This window comes from Cheilinus undulatus, linkage group 6 (genome assembly GCF_018320785.1).
Source record: "Cheilinus undulatus linkage group 6, ASM1832078v1, whole genome shotgun sequence".
In the NCBI taxonomy this organism is placed as follows: domain Eukaryota; kingdom Metazoa; phylum Chordata; class Actinopteri; order Labriformes; family Labridae; genus Cheilinus; species Cheilinus undulatus.
In genome coordinates, this window is record NC_054870.1 from 2,026,199 (window position 1) to 2,043,901 (window position 17,703).

The 17,703-nt window shown below is 39.5% G+C and overlaps 1 protein-coding gene across 1 annotated transcript in view; it reads right to left on the minus strand.

Moving 5' to 3' along the window:
* The window catches only part of pik3ap1 (phosphoinositide-3-kinase adaptor protein 1), a 47,308-nt gene that overhangs the window by 24,116 nt on the left and 5,489 nt on the right, over positions 1–17,703 (minus strand). The window contains exons 4-7 of the mRNA XM_041788765.1: positions 16,527–16,759; positions 16,140–16,278; positions 15,908–16,050; positions 2,978–3,110 (exon numbers count right to left, since the gene is read on the minus strand). Coding sequence (XP_041644699.1) covers positions 2,978–3,110; positions 15,908–16,050; positions 16,140–16,278; positions 16,527–16,759 — 648 coding nt within the window. The remainder of the gene's footprint in view (positions 1–2,977; positions 3,111–15,907; positions 16,051–16,139; positions 16,279–16,526; positions 16,760–17,703) is intronic.

Here is a 17,703-nt window from a genome sequence, read left to right on the forward strand (position 1 = left end):
GGTGGCAGAGCAAGAGTCTGAGCTGGCACAGTAAAGCAGTATGTGTGTTTGTCTGATTGTACTGAGTGTGAGTATACTTGAACCTCTTCTGCTCCTGAATTGCTGACACAATGTGAAATTACACACTGGGACATCAATGTTATGTTGTTGGGGACGCAATATCCAGAGACAGACACTTTATAACCATGGGATTTAGTGACTGCGTATTTCCTCCTTTGCACATTGTTAAATTTACAGCGGTAAAAGGTAAAAAGTAATTTCCCTCCCTAACCTTATGACTGGTTGTTCCAGCCTTTGCAGCAACAACTACAAGTAAGCATTTGTGACAACTGGCAGTGACTCTTTCACTTTGCTGAGGAGGAATTCTGGCAGTTTGTAGCAGAATTGCTTTAAGTTTGGTTCTCCCTGGGTATTCTGGCTTCCTCCCACCACCAAAGACATGCTCATTAGGTTAATTGGTGACTCTTAACTGGCTGTAGGTGTGAAGGTGAGCATGCTTGGTTGTTTGTCTCTGTCAGCCCTGCGATTGGCCAACCAGCAGTCCAAAGTTAACTCTGCCTCTCACCCAGTGACAGCTGGGAAAGGCTTCAGCCCCCTGTAACCCTCAATGGGACAAGTTGTGTAGAAAATGGATGGATTTTCAGATAAAGAGAAGAATTCATGGCCCCATCGAGTACGGCACACCACCCAGGTCCTGAAGCAGCACTAGACCATCACACTGCCACCACTGTGTCTGACTGTTGGTCTGATGTTCTTTAATGAAATGTTATTTTTACTCCAGATGGAACGGGACACACTTACTGTCCATAAGTTCAATTTTTGTCTCGTCAGTCCACAGAATATGTTCACAGCAATGTTCGTGTTCTTGTTGTTAAGCAGGGGTTTTCCCATGATGCCATTTTTGCCCAGTCTCTTTCTTATTGTTGGAACATGAACTCTGACCTTAACTGTATCTAGTCATCAATTAATCTTTGTATAGCACCAATTCATAATCGAGGTTATCTCGGGACACTTTACCAGGAGGGCAGGTCTAAACCGTACTTCCTGACTATAATAAAGACCAGTGTTAATCATTAATATTCATACACCCAGTAAGACCTGCAGGTTTTTAGATGTTGTTCTGGGTTCTTTTGTGACCTCCTGGATGAGTTGTGGATAAGCTCTTGATATAATTCTGGTATGCTGGCCATCCTGGGAAGGTTCACCACTGTCCTACATTTTGTCTATTTGTGGGTAATGGCTCTCACCATGGTTGGGTGGAGTCCTAAAGCCTTAGAAATGGCTTTTTGTCCTTTCCAGGCTGATGGAAGTCAATGACTATGTTTCTCATCTTTGCTTGAGTTTCTTAAGATCACAGCGTGGTGTGTTGATTTACCTCACTCTGTCAGACAGGTTCTATTTAAGGGAGTCAGTGGGTCAGATTTTCACATAGGGCCAGGCAGGGTGGAGGGTCTTTTCCCTTAATAAATAAAATAATTATTTAAAAAACCTGCACTTACTTGGGCTATCTTTTCATATTAAAATTGGTTTGATGATATAAAACATTTATACTCGGTCAGGTGTTCTTTTGCATGAATTCCTGCAGCAATGCGACGTGGCATGGAGGCGATCAGTCTGTGGCACTGCTGAGGTGTTATGGAAGCCCAGGTTGCGCTCATAGTGACCTTCAGCTCTTCTGAGTTGTTGGGTCTGGTGTCTCTCATCTTCTTCTTCACAATACCCCATAGATCCTCTACAGGGTTCAGGTCAGGCCAATTTGCTGGCCAATCAAGCGCAGAGATACCAGGGTCCTTGAACCAGCTTTTGGTGCCTTTGGCAGTGTGGATGGATGCCAAGTCCTGCTGGAAAATGAAATCAGCATCTCCATACAGCTGGTCAGCAGAGGGAAGCATGAAGTGCTCTAAAACTTTCTTTAGACGGCTCCGCTGACCTTCGACCTGATAAAATACAGTGGACCAACAGCAGCAGATGACATGGCTCCCCAGACGCCCACTGACTGGAAACTTTACACTGGACCCCAAGACACTTGGATTCTGGTCCTCCAAATGACATGCACAACATACTTTCATTTGAAAAGAAGACTTTGGACCACTGAGACCACAACAGTCCAGTTCTTTTTGTCCACAGCCCAGGAAAGACGCCTCTGACGTTGTCTCTGGTTCAAAAGTGGCTTGACACAAGGAACACGACAGCTGTAGTCCACGTCCTGGACCCGTCTGTGTGGTGGCTCTTGAAGCACTGACTCCAGCCTCAGTCCACTCCTTGTGAAGCTCCCCCAAATTCTTGAATGGATTTCGCTTGACAATCCTCTCAAGGCTGCGGTTCTCCCTGATGCTGGTGCACCTTTTACTACCACACTTTTTCCTTCCACTCAACTTTCTATGAATCTGCTTGGATACAGCACTCTGTGAGCAAGCAGCTTCTTTAGCAATGACCTTTTGTGGCTTACCCTCCTTGTGGAGGGTGTCAATGACTGTCTTCTGGACATCTGTTCAGTCTGCAGTCTTCCCTGTGATTGTGTAGCCTACTGACCCAGACTGAGGGACCATTTAAAGGCTCAGGAAACCTTTGCAGGTGTTTGGAGTTAACAGCTGATTAGGGTGTGACACCATGACTTTATAATATTGAACTTTTTCACAATATTCTGATTTTCTTTGTTTTTGGGTTTTCATTAGCTGTAAGCCACAATCATCTAAACGAAAAGAAATAAGCACTTAAAATATATCAGTCTGTATGTATTTAATGGATATAATATTTGAGAATCACTTTTTAAATGTAGTACTGAAATAGATAAACTTTTTGATGATATTAGGATTTATTGAGATGCACCTGCATGCAAAAACACAAGAAACTAAGAGGCAGCAGCGTAACTCTGTTAAAGCAGTAGATCTGAACTTAAATTTAACAAGATATGTTGTGAATGCTCCCAAATAAACCAGCTGTGGCAACGTATAAGATGTCAAAGTATTTAACTCACATGCTGCCATGTTGTCCTCTTCTATCTGTTTGATTCCAAACAGCTGAAGACTGTTAACAGGCATCCGGGATTTTAATGAGTCAGTCAGCATAGTGTCCAAGGATTCTGTTGCACTGGGTGCCAAGTTGAAGGCCTGAAAGTACAAAAAAGATATGAAGATGTAGAGCCAGAGGTGGAAAGCAACTAATTACATTAATCAGTGTGACAACATCAAAGTAACTTTATTCTCACACTGTATACATCAGACTTCAAATACAGCACTGAGTCCTGCCACATCCAGAAATACTCGGATGACACTGCTATGGTGGCATGTATCAGAAATGGACAAGAAGCTGAATACAGGGATCTGATAAGTGCCTTCAGTGACTGGAGTCACAAAAACTGCCTGCTACTCAACACCTCAAAGACAAAAGAAATGATCATAGATTTATGCAAATCCAAACCCCCTCTTCAGCCAGTGAACACTTGTGGTGTGGACATCGAGGTGGTGACATCGTATAAATATTTAGGTGTACACCTGGATAATGAGTCGGACTGGTCTAAAAACGTAGTCTTCATCTACAAAAAGGGGCAGAGCCGCCTCTTTTGCCTGAGAAGACTCCGATCAATAGACATCTGCAGTAAGATGCTGCAGATGTTTTATCAGTCTGTGGTGGCAGGTGTTCTGTTTTATGCTGCAGCCTGCTGGGGAGGCAGTGTAAAACACAAGGATGCAAGGCGTCTGAACAAACTGGTGAAAAAAGCTGGCTCTGTGGTCGGAATCGAGCTGAACTCATTGGAGGATGAGGAGGAGAGATGCACAATGAAGAAGGTGGAGGCCATTCTGAGGAACATGGATCATTACTTTACTTACTACGTAAATGAAGCTAAATAGTATGAATGGCTCGACGCATCCTGAATGCTTTGAACTAGCACTTATGCAACAAGCAGCAGCAGCTATCTTTTATTTAGCATACAAATATAGACACGTACAGGTAGGGTAGTCTGCAGCATTAACACCCTCACTCATGGTGTCATACTTGGAAAAATACTTTCCCCTAAAAACATGAAACAATAAACAAAACATACATAAATATAACTTTGCAATGAAACATGAACATTATAGAAAGGTAGAAAAGCGAATTCTTTTGCATAAAAAAATCCCAGAAGTCCCTGCTCCATGCGACTGCTTCCTGGATCGCCACAATATGATTATGGGTTACTTAATTTAATATCTTAGGTTAAGAAATTACCTTTTTATCATATGAAAATGAACATAACAGTTATTATTCAGAAAATAAGACATTTTTGACACAGTATTTATATATTCAGCAATTTAATGAACTCTAATAAAACAGTAACGAAAAAATCATACAAAATGCAGTAGAAGACAATAACTAACTGTTGATAACATTTCAGCACCCTTATTGTTTTCTGTTCGATGGATGATAAAGGATTGATCTTAACTTGTTCCACATGTGATGTTACATCTCAAGATGACTGCTCCTCGACTTTGCTGGGGGGGAGGGACACGCCTTTTACCAGCCTTTGACTGATATAAAATAGAGAGGGGTACCCCTAATTAAGAATATGCACATTACTGCCACCTACTGGTCTGGAGTTGTAAGCAGAGGTGATTTGCAATTTTAACTCATTGGAATTAGGTTGCGTTAACATAAATTAGTCAAGTAAATTGTAAGTTGTTACATGTTATGTTAAAACTACATGATTTGAAAGTGTTTAACCACAAAACTTGATTTTATATAGTAGAAGCTACATGTTAGATTTAGGTTCATGTAACAGACACCCATGTTGGTTTTTTTGAGTGTAGACTTGTCGTTGAGACACAAGCTAAGGACCTCACGACCTCTGAAGTTGTGTCAAAGTCAGACTGAGGATGGTGGAACACGCTGTAGGGTGTGTTTTTACGAGAGCAGGGGAGACAGTGAAACAAAGATTCATTACACAGCAAACTTAGCCTGTTAGCATATCGTGTGAAGTTGTAGGTGTGTGTGCCTCAGTGCTAAATGTAAACAAGGTGAAATAATGTGGTCCATAACACTGATCCAGAGTGTGTTTGTCCAGTGAATCTAAGAGATCACACATGTTTGGAGGCTTTTATTCTTTATTTATTCTTTTCTTAATGGAGTTTGGAGTGCTGTCGTATGCTAATATAAGATACGGCTAATTTTCAGTGATGGTGCTTTCTTTAATCATAGATTAATGCTTTTATTCGAATAATGGACTACTGCTTTATTTAAAAATATTGAAGATTTTTGTCTTAAGTAAGTTTGAGACCTTTTTTTTTCTTTCTGCAGTCTGTGGTTTCATCTAGAATTACCAGATGAGATCAGTTCACATTAGTGGAATCCATAAACTCAGACATGCTGCTGACTGGAGCACACTGGAGATAATGCCCACATGTTTACAGACAGTGATGAGTTATTGTGTATCTTTCATACATTAAAGACATTAACCATTTCTATTTCAGCTGCCTTGCTAGCTTTAGTTGTACCTTATTCTTAGCACTAAATCAGAGGAACTGAAACCACCAGCTGGCAGTTATGAGTGAGGCGTACCAGTGCAAGAAGTGAAAGTACAGTAGTGGGTCAAAACAAAGGGCTGAGATGGTTTCTGTGGTCGTGTGAAGGAGAGAGATCTTATTTCTTTAATGGTATAGGTGCATATTTAGCATTTAACTTTGAATAACAGAACTAACTAGCTGTAAAGGGGTCAAACTAATGCATGAAGTAAAAATCAGTTAAGTAGTGACAAAGGAAACATCTTTAATGCAGAAGCAAATGAGCAGCCACTTCAAGATGTCATGTGTAAAGAAAGTACAAATTCTAAGAAACACAAATTTAAAACTATGACATAAAAAAATCCCAATATTTAGTTTCACAGAGACCTTTAACCTCCAAAACTGAGTCAGTCCAACCTCAGATCCAACTGCAGGTCTGTGCTGACAAAAATCCCTCATTGCATATGAGATTTGGTGCTCACAAGTGAACTTGTACCTCCAAAAGGCATTCGTTTTTCTCTTTAGTACGAAGTGAAATATGTGCAGAAAAAACTACAGAGTTCATGAGATATTCTGTTCACAAGCAGGAGATGAACCCAACCCAAACACTTCGTATTTGATAAAAATGGACGTTTGGGGGTTGAACTATGCTGAGATGCTGTATTTGGGTTTGCTGTGGAGTGGTTCTGGGGTCTGCAGTTTTATTGTGGTTGGTTATATTTAACTGGAATAAACAGTATTGTTTCTTTTTTTTCCCCAATAACTGGAATAGACTTTATTTTTATGAACTGAACTGACAACATTGGACTGACACACATGCAACCACATTAAAGACCCTGTAAAGAGAAAATAAATCTGTATTTAGGTTTGTTGTATGACAGCTCACTGTGTTATGAACCTCCAGGTTAAATTTCAGTCAAATAAAACGTTTCTAAGTTTATAAAATTAAGCTTCAAAATCATGAAAAAATTGAGGCAGTAAAGTCTGCTCCAGGATGGTGTGGGTGTGTCTGTTGAATGAGTTGAAGCCCCGCCCACTCAGGAGAAATAAGATCATCTCAAATAAAAAAAATACTACAATCTGAATTGAGGAAAGCACTCACACTATTAGCCTTCCCCTTGACCTTTTGTTGACCTCAGAAGAAGAGACAAAGTGCGTTATTTGTCTCAGATCTCTGTTCTGATGCTTTCAGTGATCCATAGTCCACTGTGGCTGATAGATTTGGTAAACTTACCTCACAATGAACAAGAAAAACAGCATTTAACTGACTGTTAACTTTCAGTAAAAGCAGTGACATCAGCTAACAACAGACTGGACTGCGATGAACTGCTCTGGGATTTTAGATTGTAGTGTTAGAGGGGCGGGGTCATTCCTCATGACATCAGCAGTCCACATATTTACTCCACCCACATTAAACCCAACCATGAAAGAGATGAAAAACTTTCTAACAGTCCAAATCCAGAATTCAGTCACATGTAGATCTGTGTTTTCACATGATCACTGCGACCAGTAACAGGCTACCAGAAACGCGATTTTAATTCACAAATATAGAAAAAGTACTCCGGTAATATACACCGCGTTCCACATTATTATGCAAGTGATATTTTTCTCTGATTTTCCTAAATATTAATGCAAATGACAGTCAGAAAATTTTTCAAGTCATCAGCCATTACAGCATAATTTAAATGTTTTTGAACAAACTTCATAATGACAAAAATTATTTTTAAAAAAATAAAAATCTCAAAATGCACTGTTCCACATTATTAAGGACAACAGCTTTTTAAAACATTTTATAGGTTGTAAAGAACTGAAAATGGTCATTTGTAGAAACTGCAGCATCAGGGGGTCATATTTACTGAAATCAAAGCTATTTCCATCAAAAACATCTTAACAGGACAAGTTCCATGTTAACATAGGAGCCCTTCTTTGATATCACCTTCACTATTCATGCATCCATTGAACTTGTGAGTTTTTGGAGAGTTTCTGCTTGAATTTTTTTTTGCAGGTTGTCAGAATATCCTCCCAGAGCTGCTGTTTTGATGTGAACTGCCTCCCACCCTCATAGATCTTTAGCTTGAGGATGCTCCAAAGGTTCTCAGTAGGGTTAAAGGTCAGGGGAGGATGGGGGCCACACCATGAGTTTCTCTCCTTTTATGCCCATAGCAGCCAATGACACAGAGGGATTCTTTGCAGCATGAGATGGAGCATTATCATGCTTGAAGAAAATTCTGCTACAGAAGGCACGGTTCTTCTTTTTGTACCATGGAAGAAAGTGGTCAGTCAGAAACTCTATATACTTTGCCGAGGTCATTTTCACACCTTCAGGGACCCTAAAGGGGCCTATCAGCTCTCTCATCATGATTCCGGCCCAAACATGACTCCACCCCCTCCTTGTTGACGTCCCGGCCTCATTGGGACATGGTGGCCATCCACCAACCATCCACTACTCCTCCATCTGGACCATCCAGGGTTGCACGGCACTCATCAGTCAACAAGACTGTTTGAAAATGAGTCTTCATGTATTTCTGGGTCCACTGCAATCGTTTCTGCTTGTGAGCATTGGTTAGGGGGGGCGTAATAGTAGGTTTATACACAGCAAAAACTGGAGTGTTGAATTCTCAGTGTCAAACATTTCAGTGTTGATTTTAACACTCAAAGTGTTATTTTAACTCCATTCAGAGTAAATGGTCTTCAGTGTTGGAGTTATTTGACAGTGTTAAATCAACCAGTGTTATTCCAACACTGTAGAGAGTCAGTTGATCCAAGCCCCACCTACTGCAATATCAAATCTGGGGGCAGAGTTTTCCCATCATGCCTTAGTGCAGTGTTAAGCTGGTTTCAGATGCTTTTAGATGTATTTAGATGATTAGCTGTGTTTAGATGTTGTCTGTTGTACAGGGGTCACTGCTCGGATTCACTTGCACATGTTTCTCGGATTATCTTGAGTTCCTAAGTTTTTGATGCATAAACACTTTTGCACCATGAGTGTTGTTTGTCTTCTAGGTTGGTCAAGTCTTGGCTGTGGTAACAACTCTCTTGTAAATGTTGAATGAGAGCAAATATTTCTCTCAGGACAAGTTTTGTCTTTGTGTCTCCCTCATAACTCCCTGCCCACTGTCAAACACCTCACAGCGTGAGGTGGCAGTCAATGTTATCAGGTGTGTCTGATTATCCACACCCATTCTGTGAAACTCACATGACTTGTTTCTTGTTATTATCAGGTTGATGGAAGAGGGGCAATTGCTATCCACAGTATTTTACACCTGCTGAAATTAATCATAGTACACTCCTTAGTGTAAATTTTTTAACACTGACGCCAGTGTGGAGTACTATCAACACTACTCAGTGTTCACCAGTGTAAATTTTTGACACCATACAGTGTTGCAGTAACACTGGTTCAGTGTAAAAAAAAGTAACACTTTGAAAAGTGTTAAATTAACACTCAAAAGAGTGGACACATATACACACTTTTCTAGTGTTAGATTTAACACTCTCAGTGTTAATCTAACACTGGCAATTTTACTGTGTACACGACTGCAAGCCTCTGGAGGATCCTACACCTTGAGGTTGGTGGGACTCCAGAGGCACCAGCAGCTTCAAATACTTGTTTGCTGCTTTGTAATGGCATTTTAGCATCTGCTCTCTTAATCTGATGTATTTGTCCATCAGAAACCTTCCTCATTATGTCTTTATCTGCACAAACCCGTCTGTGCTCTGAATCAGCCACAAATTTCTTCACAGTTCGATGATCATGCTTAATTTTTCCTGAAATATCGAATGTTTTCATTCCTTGTCCAAGGCATTACACTATTTGACACTTTCAGCAGCAGAGATCCTTTTTCTTTCCCATATTGCTGAAACCTGTGGCCTGCTTAATAATGTGGAACATGTGGAAAAGTGCATTTTGAGGTTTTTATTAAAAAAAAAAATAGTTATCATTATGAAGTTTGTTCAAAAACATTTGAATTATACTCTAACTGTTGATGACTTGAAAAATATTATGACTGTCATTTGCATTGATATGTAGAAAATCAGAGAAAAACGTCGTTTGCATAATAATGTGGAACGCGGTGTACTTGACAATAAAACTACACCAGCTACAGGTACAGTGCTCAAGCAAAAGTCCTGCATATAAAACTTTAATTACTTAACAGTAAATGTTATCAATTATAATCTGGTTTTAACAAAAGTAAACATTTAACTGACTCACAACAGAATATTTGACTCAATTATTGCTGCACTTATGTTGCCTGGACTTGGAGCTGGTTCCAGTAAAACTATGCTGAGCTTACTTTATAAAAAATGTGCACAACACCTGTGGATGGAGCTTAAAAAATCCCTGAATGAAAAATGTGTTTGAAGGTGATGTATTTTCAAAGTGTCTCTAAAAAGTGAGCTCCATGTACACCACGTTCCACATTATTATGCAAACGACGTTTTTCTCTGATTTCTACATATCAATGCAAATGACAGTCATAATATTTTTCAAGTCATCAACAGTTAGAGTATAATTCAAATGCTTTTGAACAAACTTCATAATTATAACTATTTTTTTTTTATAAAAACCTCAAAATGCACTTTTCCACATGTTCCACATTATTAAGCAGGCCACAGGTTTCAGCAATATGGGAAAGAAAAAGGATCTCTGCTGCTGAAAGTATCAAATAGTGTAATGCCTTGGACAAGGAATGAAAACATTCGATATTTCAGGAAAAATTAAGCATGATCATCGAACTGTGAAGAAATTTGTGGCTGATTCAGAGCACAGACGGGTTTGTGCAGATAAAGACATAATGAGGAAGGTTTCTGATGGACAAATACATCAGATTAAGAGAGCAGATGCTAAAATGCCATTACAAAGCAGCAAACAAGTATTTGCTGGTGCCTCTGGAGTCCCACCAACCTCAAGGTGTAGGATCCTCCAGAGGCTTGCAGTCGTCTATAAACCTACTATTACGCCCCCCCTAACCAATGCTCACAAGCAGAAACGGTTGCAGTGGGCCCAGAAATACATGAAGACTCATTTTCAAACAGTCTTGTTGACTGATGAGTGCCGTGCAACCCTGGATGGTCCAGATGGAGGAGTAGTGGATGGTTGGTGGATGGCCACCATGTCCCAATGAGGCCGGGACGTCAACAAGGAGGGGGCGGAGTCATGTTTGGGCCGGAATCATGATGAGAGAGCTGATAGGCCCCTTTAGGGTCCCTGAAGGTGTGAAAATGACCTCGGCAAAGTATATAGAGTTTCTGACTGACCACTTTCTTCGATGGTACAAAAAGAAGAACCGTGCCTTCTGTAGCAAAATTTTCTTCAAGCATGACAATGCTCCATCTCATGCTGCAAAGAATCCCTCTGTGTCATTGGCTGCTATGGGCATAAAAGGAGAGAAACTCATGGTGTGGCCCCATCCTCCCCTGACCTTTAACCCTACTGAGAACCTTTGGAGCATCCTCAAGCTAAAGATCTATGAGGGTGGGAGGCAGTTCACATCAAAACAGCAGCTCTGGGAGGATATTCTGACATCCTGCAAAAGAAATTCAAGCAGAAACTCTTCAAAAACTCACAAGTTCAATGGATTCAAGAATAGTGAAGGTGATATCAAAGAAGGGCTCCTATGTTAACATGGAACTTGTCCTGTTAAGATGTTTTTGATGGAAATAGCTTTGATTTCAGTAAATATGACCCCCTGATGCTGCAGTTTCTACAAATGACCATTTTCAGTTCTTTACAACCTATAAAATGTTTTAAAAAGCTGTTGTCCTTAATAATGTGGAACAGTGCATTTTGAGATTTTTATTTTTTTAAAAATAATTTTTGTCATTATGAAGTTTGTTCAAGAACATTTGAATTATGCTCCAATGGCTGATGACTTGAAAAATTTTCTGACTGTCATTTGCATCAATATTTAGGAAAATCAGAGAAAAATATCACTTGCATAATAATGTGGAACGCGGTGTAAGATGTAGAGAGGAAGTAACCTGTATAAACTTGCAGAAAAGGGAAATGTTTTTCTACTTTTGAAATGTACATCTTTACATGTACCAGAGATGTAAAAACGCCTTGTTCCCTTTTATTATGAGCATTTCGATCTATAGAGGAGGATGTGACGGCGTTTATATTTAGGAGGCAGGTAAACATGAAAGCTCAGTGTTATCAACAACATGATAATGGGTTTAATGTAGCGATGCAGTGTTAAATCAGTCATAATGGCCAATAATAATGCCAATGTTTTTGAAACGACTTCGTTGGAATAACAGTTTCACAGTGCCACCCTTTCTCTCATGTTTGACCATAAAGTTTGTCTGAACAGTCACATCTTCCACCCGTGATAAATCTCTGCTCTAAGTCCGCTGTTGATTCAGCATAGGAATGAGCATTGATAAGATTTTATTGATATTGATGCCATTATTGATTCTTCGTATCGATTCCTCCCTGTGAATGTTCATTTGGTAAAAGTAGACTCTAGGTTTTCACTGTTAACTCAAATGTGCTCTTTCTGTGAACACTAAATCAGACATCTGCCACCTTCAGCAAAGCATGCTTCAGATACAGACTATAATAAACGGTTCTGATGACTAGAAGTGTTAAACATCAAGTGTTTGAGAGGAGAGCATGCTCAAATATACAAAAATCTGCTCTCTGGATCTGCAATCTCTGAACCTGATTTAGAATACGATTGCAAGAGCCACAATCCAAATGGTGAAAAGTGACTAAATGGGCAAAAAAGCTGTAAAAAGGTGGGAAAACGGCGGAAAAGAGGTGTTTAATGGCAAAAGGCAGTTGAAATGAGCAAAAATGGCAAAGAAACAGGATAAAAGTGGCTAAAACTAATGAAAAGGGGAAAAATGGGATAAAAGTGGTTAAAACTGATGAAAAAGGGGGAAAATGGAATAAAAGTGGCTAAAACTGGTGAAAAAGGGGGAAAATGGAATAAAAGTGGCTAAAACTGGTGAAAAAGGGGGAAAATGGAATAAAAGTGGCTAAAACTGATGAAAAAGGGCAGAAAGGAAGTGGTAAAAATGGGGTAATGGCAGAAGGTATTGATCAAAAGTGGCAAATAAATGGGGATAAAGGGCCAGAATAGGCATACACTGGAGACAACTGGGTGAAAAGTGGAAAAAATGGGATCAAACTCACAGAAAAATTAAAATACAACTGGTCAAAAACTGGCAAAAAAAATGAGTAAAAAGTGACTAAAGTGTGCAAAAAAAAAAAAAAGTAAAAAGGTGGGAAATGGGGGAAATTGGCATTTAATGGCCAGGCAGCTTAAATGGGTAAAAAATTGCAAAGAAGCAGGACAAAAGTGGCTAAAACTGATGAAAAGGGGCAAAAATGGTTGAAAAGTGGCTAAAAAGTGGTAAACAGCCTAAAAGCAGCAGAATTGGATTAAAAGTGGCAAAAAAGTAAAAAACTGCAAAAATAAAGGTTGACAATTAAGTTTGATAGTTCAATCTTACTGTATGAGTGTGGCAAACAAACTGGTTCATGTGCTCAAGAGCTACGTGTCCAGTATACAAGATAAAACCTTCAAATAAATATAAAACTAGTCTCTGGATCCTAGATCTCTGGAGGCATACAAATAAAATGAACTCTTGTACAAATTAGCAGATCTTGTGCAAAAAAAGCATGCCTTGCATGAAACTGCTGTTCGAAACTGTCATTTTTGGAGAAGTAAAGCCACACTTTCTACTGCTTTAGCCTGTTTTTGTGACTTTTTATCTCCATGACTTCTCTGTTCCTGCTCGCTTCAGTGACTGTCTCTTTTAAAACCATGTTTTTAAGGCATGTGGAATAAAGCATTGATATTTGTCAAGATGAAATATAAATGATGCTGTTGGATTGAAACAATTGGAACTGGTTCTCGATTCTCATCTGCCGTTCAGCAGCTAAATACCAGCATCAGACTGATTCTGCCCAGCAGGTCAACATCTGCTGACATCTGTTCAAGCCCACTTTATCTGCAGAGATCTGATGTCTGTCCAAAGGGCTGATACTCATGACACCAATGTTAAACCGATACATCAGTGCATCCCTAGTTTAATGAACCAAAGTTGCTTTAGTTAGTTTTTTTCAGAGCGCAGTGTTAGAACTAATCATCAAGGTTTATGTAACTGCTGTTACATGACTGACCTGATAAACGGCAGCTACAAAGTTTAGCAATAAAGATGCCAGGAACATTGAGATTTACCAGAGAAACACTACACTATATACTTTTCAACAATTAACCATAGCCTTATCAAGCCCAACCTTAAAATCTGCAGATAGCTCAAAGTATATTTGCTGCAGTGTGTTAGGCCAACCTTACACTGGAGGACTTCACTAGAACTCATAAAAAAGACTCTAAAAGGCTGACACCTGAGACCCTCGCACCTCTAAACACAATCTCTCAGCAAGCTGTTGAGTTTTTCGTCTCAGGCTGAGATTTTACAAAGACTGTGGGTCACTAACTACAAGACTAGATTGCTTCTGAGATTATTTCCCATCATGCATCTGGTGGAAATTCACAACAACAGTTTTAAGCAGAGAACAAGATGTAGAAAGAGATGGAGGTTGCATAAAAGTTAAAATCTCTTAGAATCCGATGTTTTTAAATCATTTATATTGAGTAGAAACTAAAGGAAAGTTAAACTGTGAAGAAACTTTGCGACAACCGAGGCACTATCCCGGAAACACTTCAGAATAAAAGCACCGTATAAAAAGGTGAGTAGTCTCTGTCAATACCTGATCTGTCCCAGAAACCCAACTTGTACTTTGCATGTGCAAATGTGTCTATATCCGCTCTGCATTAATTCTAACCCTAACCAGTGGAATTTAAATGCTAAACCTATCCCCAGGAAGATAATGAATTAAAATATACACCTACCCCAATGAGCTACCCCTAAATCTAACCAGTGGAAATTAAAATGCTAAACCTAAACGAATTAAGGCCTGTCTAAAGTAATGTAAGTTAATCTTAAACTAAGCAAATAGCACAGGTGGGCTGCCGAGTGGATGTAGATGCGTGTTTACACATGCGCAGTACATATCGGGTTTCCAGGATGGATCGGGTAGCAACAGTCTCACCACAGAAACAAACTGATTGGGCTTTTACTTTGAAAATCCCAGTAGAGGTTTGCCATTCCTGTCATGTCAGCCTGTAATGAGCAGACAAACGGCGGAGCAGAGATCTGACTGCAGCTCTGAGCAGAAACCTTTTTCAGTCTCTTGAGTTCTGAGCGGACAGTCAGCGGCTCTAGAATGATCCACGCCAGGGCGGTCAAACTCAAGGTCCGGGGGCCAAATCTGGCCCGTTGTACGGTTATACCCGGCCCACAGGATCATATCATACTTTTATTATGAGTGGGCCACTAAGGTCTGCAGATTTCAGGTACAAAAATGTAAACTAACCTTGATGATTAAAAAAATCCTCAAGTCATAAAAAAATGAAAAAACAAAGGCTAAAAAATAATCACATAAAAAATCAGGATGTGGTAAAGAAATTGTGTATTCATTTCATCTCTTCAGTTTTGTATTTCACAATAATGACTTAAGCTTATTAATTTCATAAAAAATTTTCATTTATGCCTTTCAAATTTATAGATTTGACTTATGTCATTTGTTTTTACCTTTTAGGCCACAATTTTAAATTTTAAGTCATATTTAAAAATTTTTTTACTCATTATTTTTAATTTTATGTCATGTTTCGACCAGTTTAACTCCTAAAGTGGACTTTTAATCCCATACTTTGACCTTTAAGCCACACAATTTTAAATATATCTCATATTTTGACCTTTAAAACATAATTCTGACTTTCTTTTTCATATTTTCCTTTTTTAAAACGTTATTTTGACACTTAATTTTGTGTTTTGGCCTTTTGAACTAATAAGTTTGACTTTTTATCTCAGATTTTGAGCCTTTAAACTTATCATTTTGACTTTTTTAATCTCAAAGTTGTTTATCATCAGTGCTTATTTTTCCCCCATAATTTATTACTGTTGAAAATAAGGTTGACAGTGTTTGGCCAAATGTGGACCCTGTCAGACTCTCCTATTGACCAACCGCCACTGCCCTGATCTACACTCAAGTTCATGTTTTGAAGAATGAAGTGATTTAACGTGGTTACACATAACACCTGCTGCCATTGGTCATGGATGATGGTCATGTCAGGGAAACACCAATTTGCATACGACCAGACTAAAGACTTGAAACAATATCAAACACGCTTGATACTATGGTAACACCAAGACTGAAGAAAGAGCGCAAAATTGGCTTAAATCGAGTCTTATGACCACCTTACACCCAACGACTGGAGCGAGCTGCGACTTTAACAAGACTCCCATGGTTTTACTCAGACTTTGGAGTTTAGTCTGTGACTTTAACATCAGAGGAAAGACGTCAGGTGTACGGCCGTCTATAGATACAGTAAAATGATCTCAAAGTGGCATCTTACCTGGCACATGAAGTTAACCGGATCCGTGGCGTTTTGAAGTAGCCGGCTGACTTCTCCCATTGTGGTGTAATATGTAACAGGCATTAAGCTGGTGCAGGACTGGTCAGTGTGCATGGTGAGAGATACGACTCCAGCTGGCATATCTGGACAAAAAAAGCCAAATTTAAATTCAACTTTCTAGACTGTATCATCAGCTGACATCGAGATTTCATGATCTCACTGAGATACTTGCCAGGAGCCAGGACGCTTATCGTATATTCATTCTCCACCGTGCCTTGGACCCTTTTTGCAGGATGGTTTTTCAGTGAAAACTCCACCTCTGCTGCTGGTTGTACTTTATGTGTGAAAACGATAAAAAGTTTCTCTGGTTCCTAAAGAAAAGGGGAAGACAGATTTACTATGATTCCTTGATGATACTCAGCTACAACACTGCTAATTCATCCCTAGGAAACAAGTATTTGGCTTCTGAATGCTGCTTGAATCAACCCCCCCACCCACACACAAATACATTTATAGATTTCACAGTTTCTGAAAAGCACTCTGGTTACACGTGCACCACCTTGGTAGCAGCTTAGCATTGCCTTGGGTCCCATTTATGTAATGCTGTCTTTGGACTTACTCCACACAGAACTCTGTTTGGTTGGACAGTGATGCAGGTGGAGTGCATGGGTGTACTAATGTCCACGTCTGTTGAATTTCCAGTGGTCACATCATCCTTCCTCGCAGGGTCCTTTAGCCCTTCTGAAACTACTTCCTCTGTTTCAGGAGCGATGGGATTTTCAGCTGTAGAGGCTTCTGTCATGTCTGACTTTGCTGCAGCTTTGCCCACATGCTGAGCCCCTGCTCCTCTGTCTTTGAATGGAAATAAGAAAACATCATTCACTTCTATGGTAACAGAAGATTTGTTATAGCTTACTGAACAAGTTCTGAAGGCTCAGTGCAGACATATTTTTCCTTATAAATTTGAAGACGGTTCCAGTTCAAATGTCGTAGTTTGTGCTGTCAGACTCTAAAACTTCAGCCACCAAACTGCAGTGGTGTGTTGGTTTTTATTTTCAGGGAATTGAAAATTTATCATAGGAAATCAACTTTGCACTCCCAAATAACAAGTGGAGATCTGGAGAACCCATTTCAGATGTTCTTGTTATCACAGCAAAAGAGTCAAGTAAAATATGTGGGTGTTTGTCCACTAAGGCAGGGGTTCTCAACTTTGGGGTCGGGACCCCCTTTGGGGTCACGAGACACTGAGAGGGGGTCTCCAAATGCCCTAAAAAAAACTAAGAATACTTTTAAATTACACTGTTGCCACTTTACACCAGTTCTGCCCAGTTGTAACCCCTTTCCATCAATTCTGTCCCACCAATTTTAACAAATGTGCCCCTTTTAACACCTGTTTTTGTCCATTTTAAATGCTTTCCACCACTTTTTTCTGCCTGCTTTTGCCTTCTGAACCAATTCTTGACACTATTAACCCCTTTTACCACTTTTTACACCCAATTTTTCCCATTTTAACCACATTTCACTGTCTGATATGCCAATATGCCAAAGTGACCAAAAAATGTGTTAACGGTGGCAAAAATGGTTCCGAAGTGGCAAAAAATGAGTAAAAAGTGACAAAACAAGGCAAAAATCTGAAAAAAAGGAGAGAGAGATGAACAAAAAAGTGTCATCAAATTGCAAAAGGCAGCTTAAATGGGCAAGAAGTGGCAAAAAAAGGCAAAAGAGGGACAAAGAAATGCAAAAAGCGGGATAAAAGTGCCAAAAATGGGCTAAAAGTAAAAAAAAAAAAGGAGTGG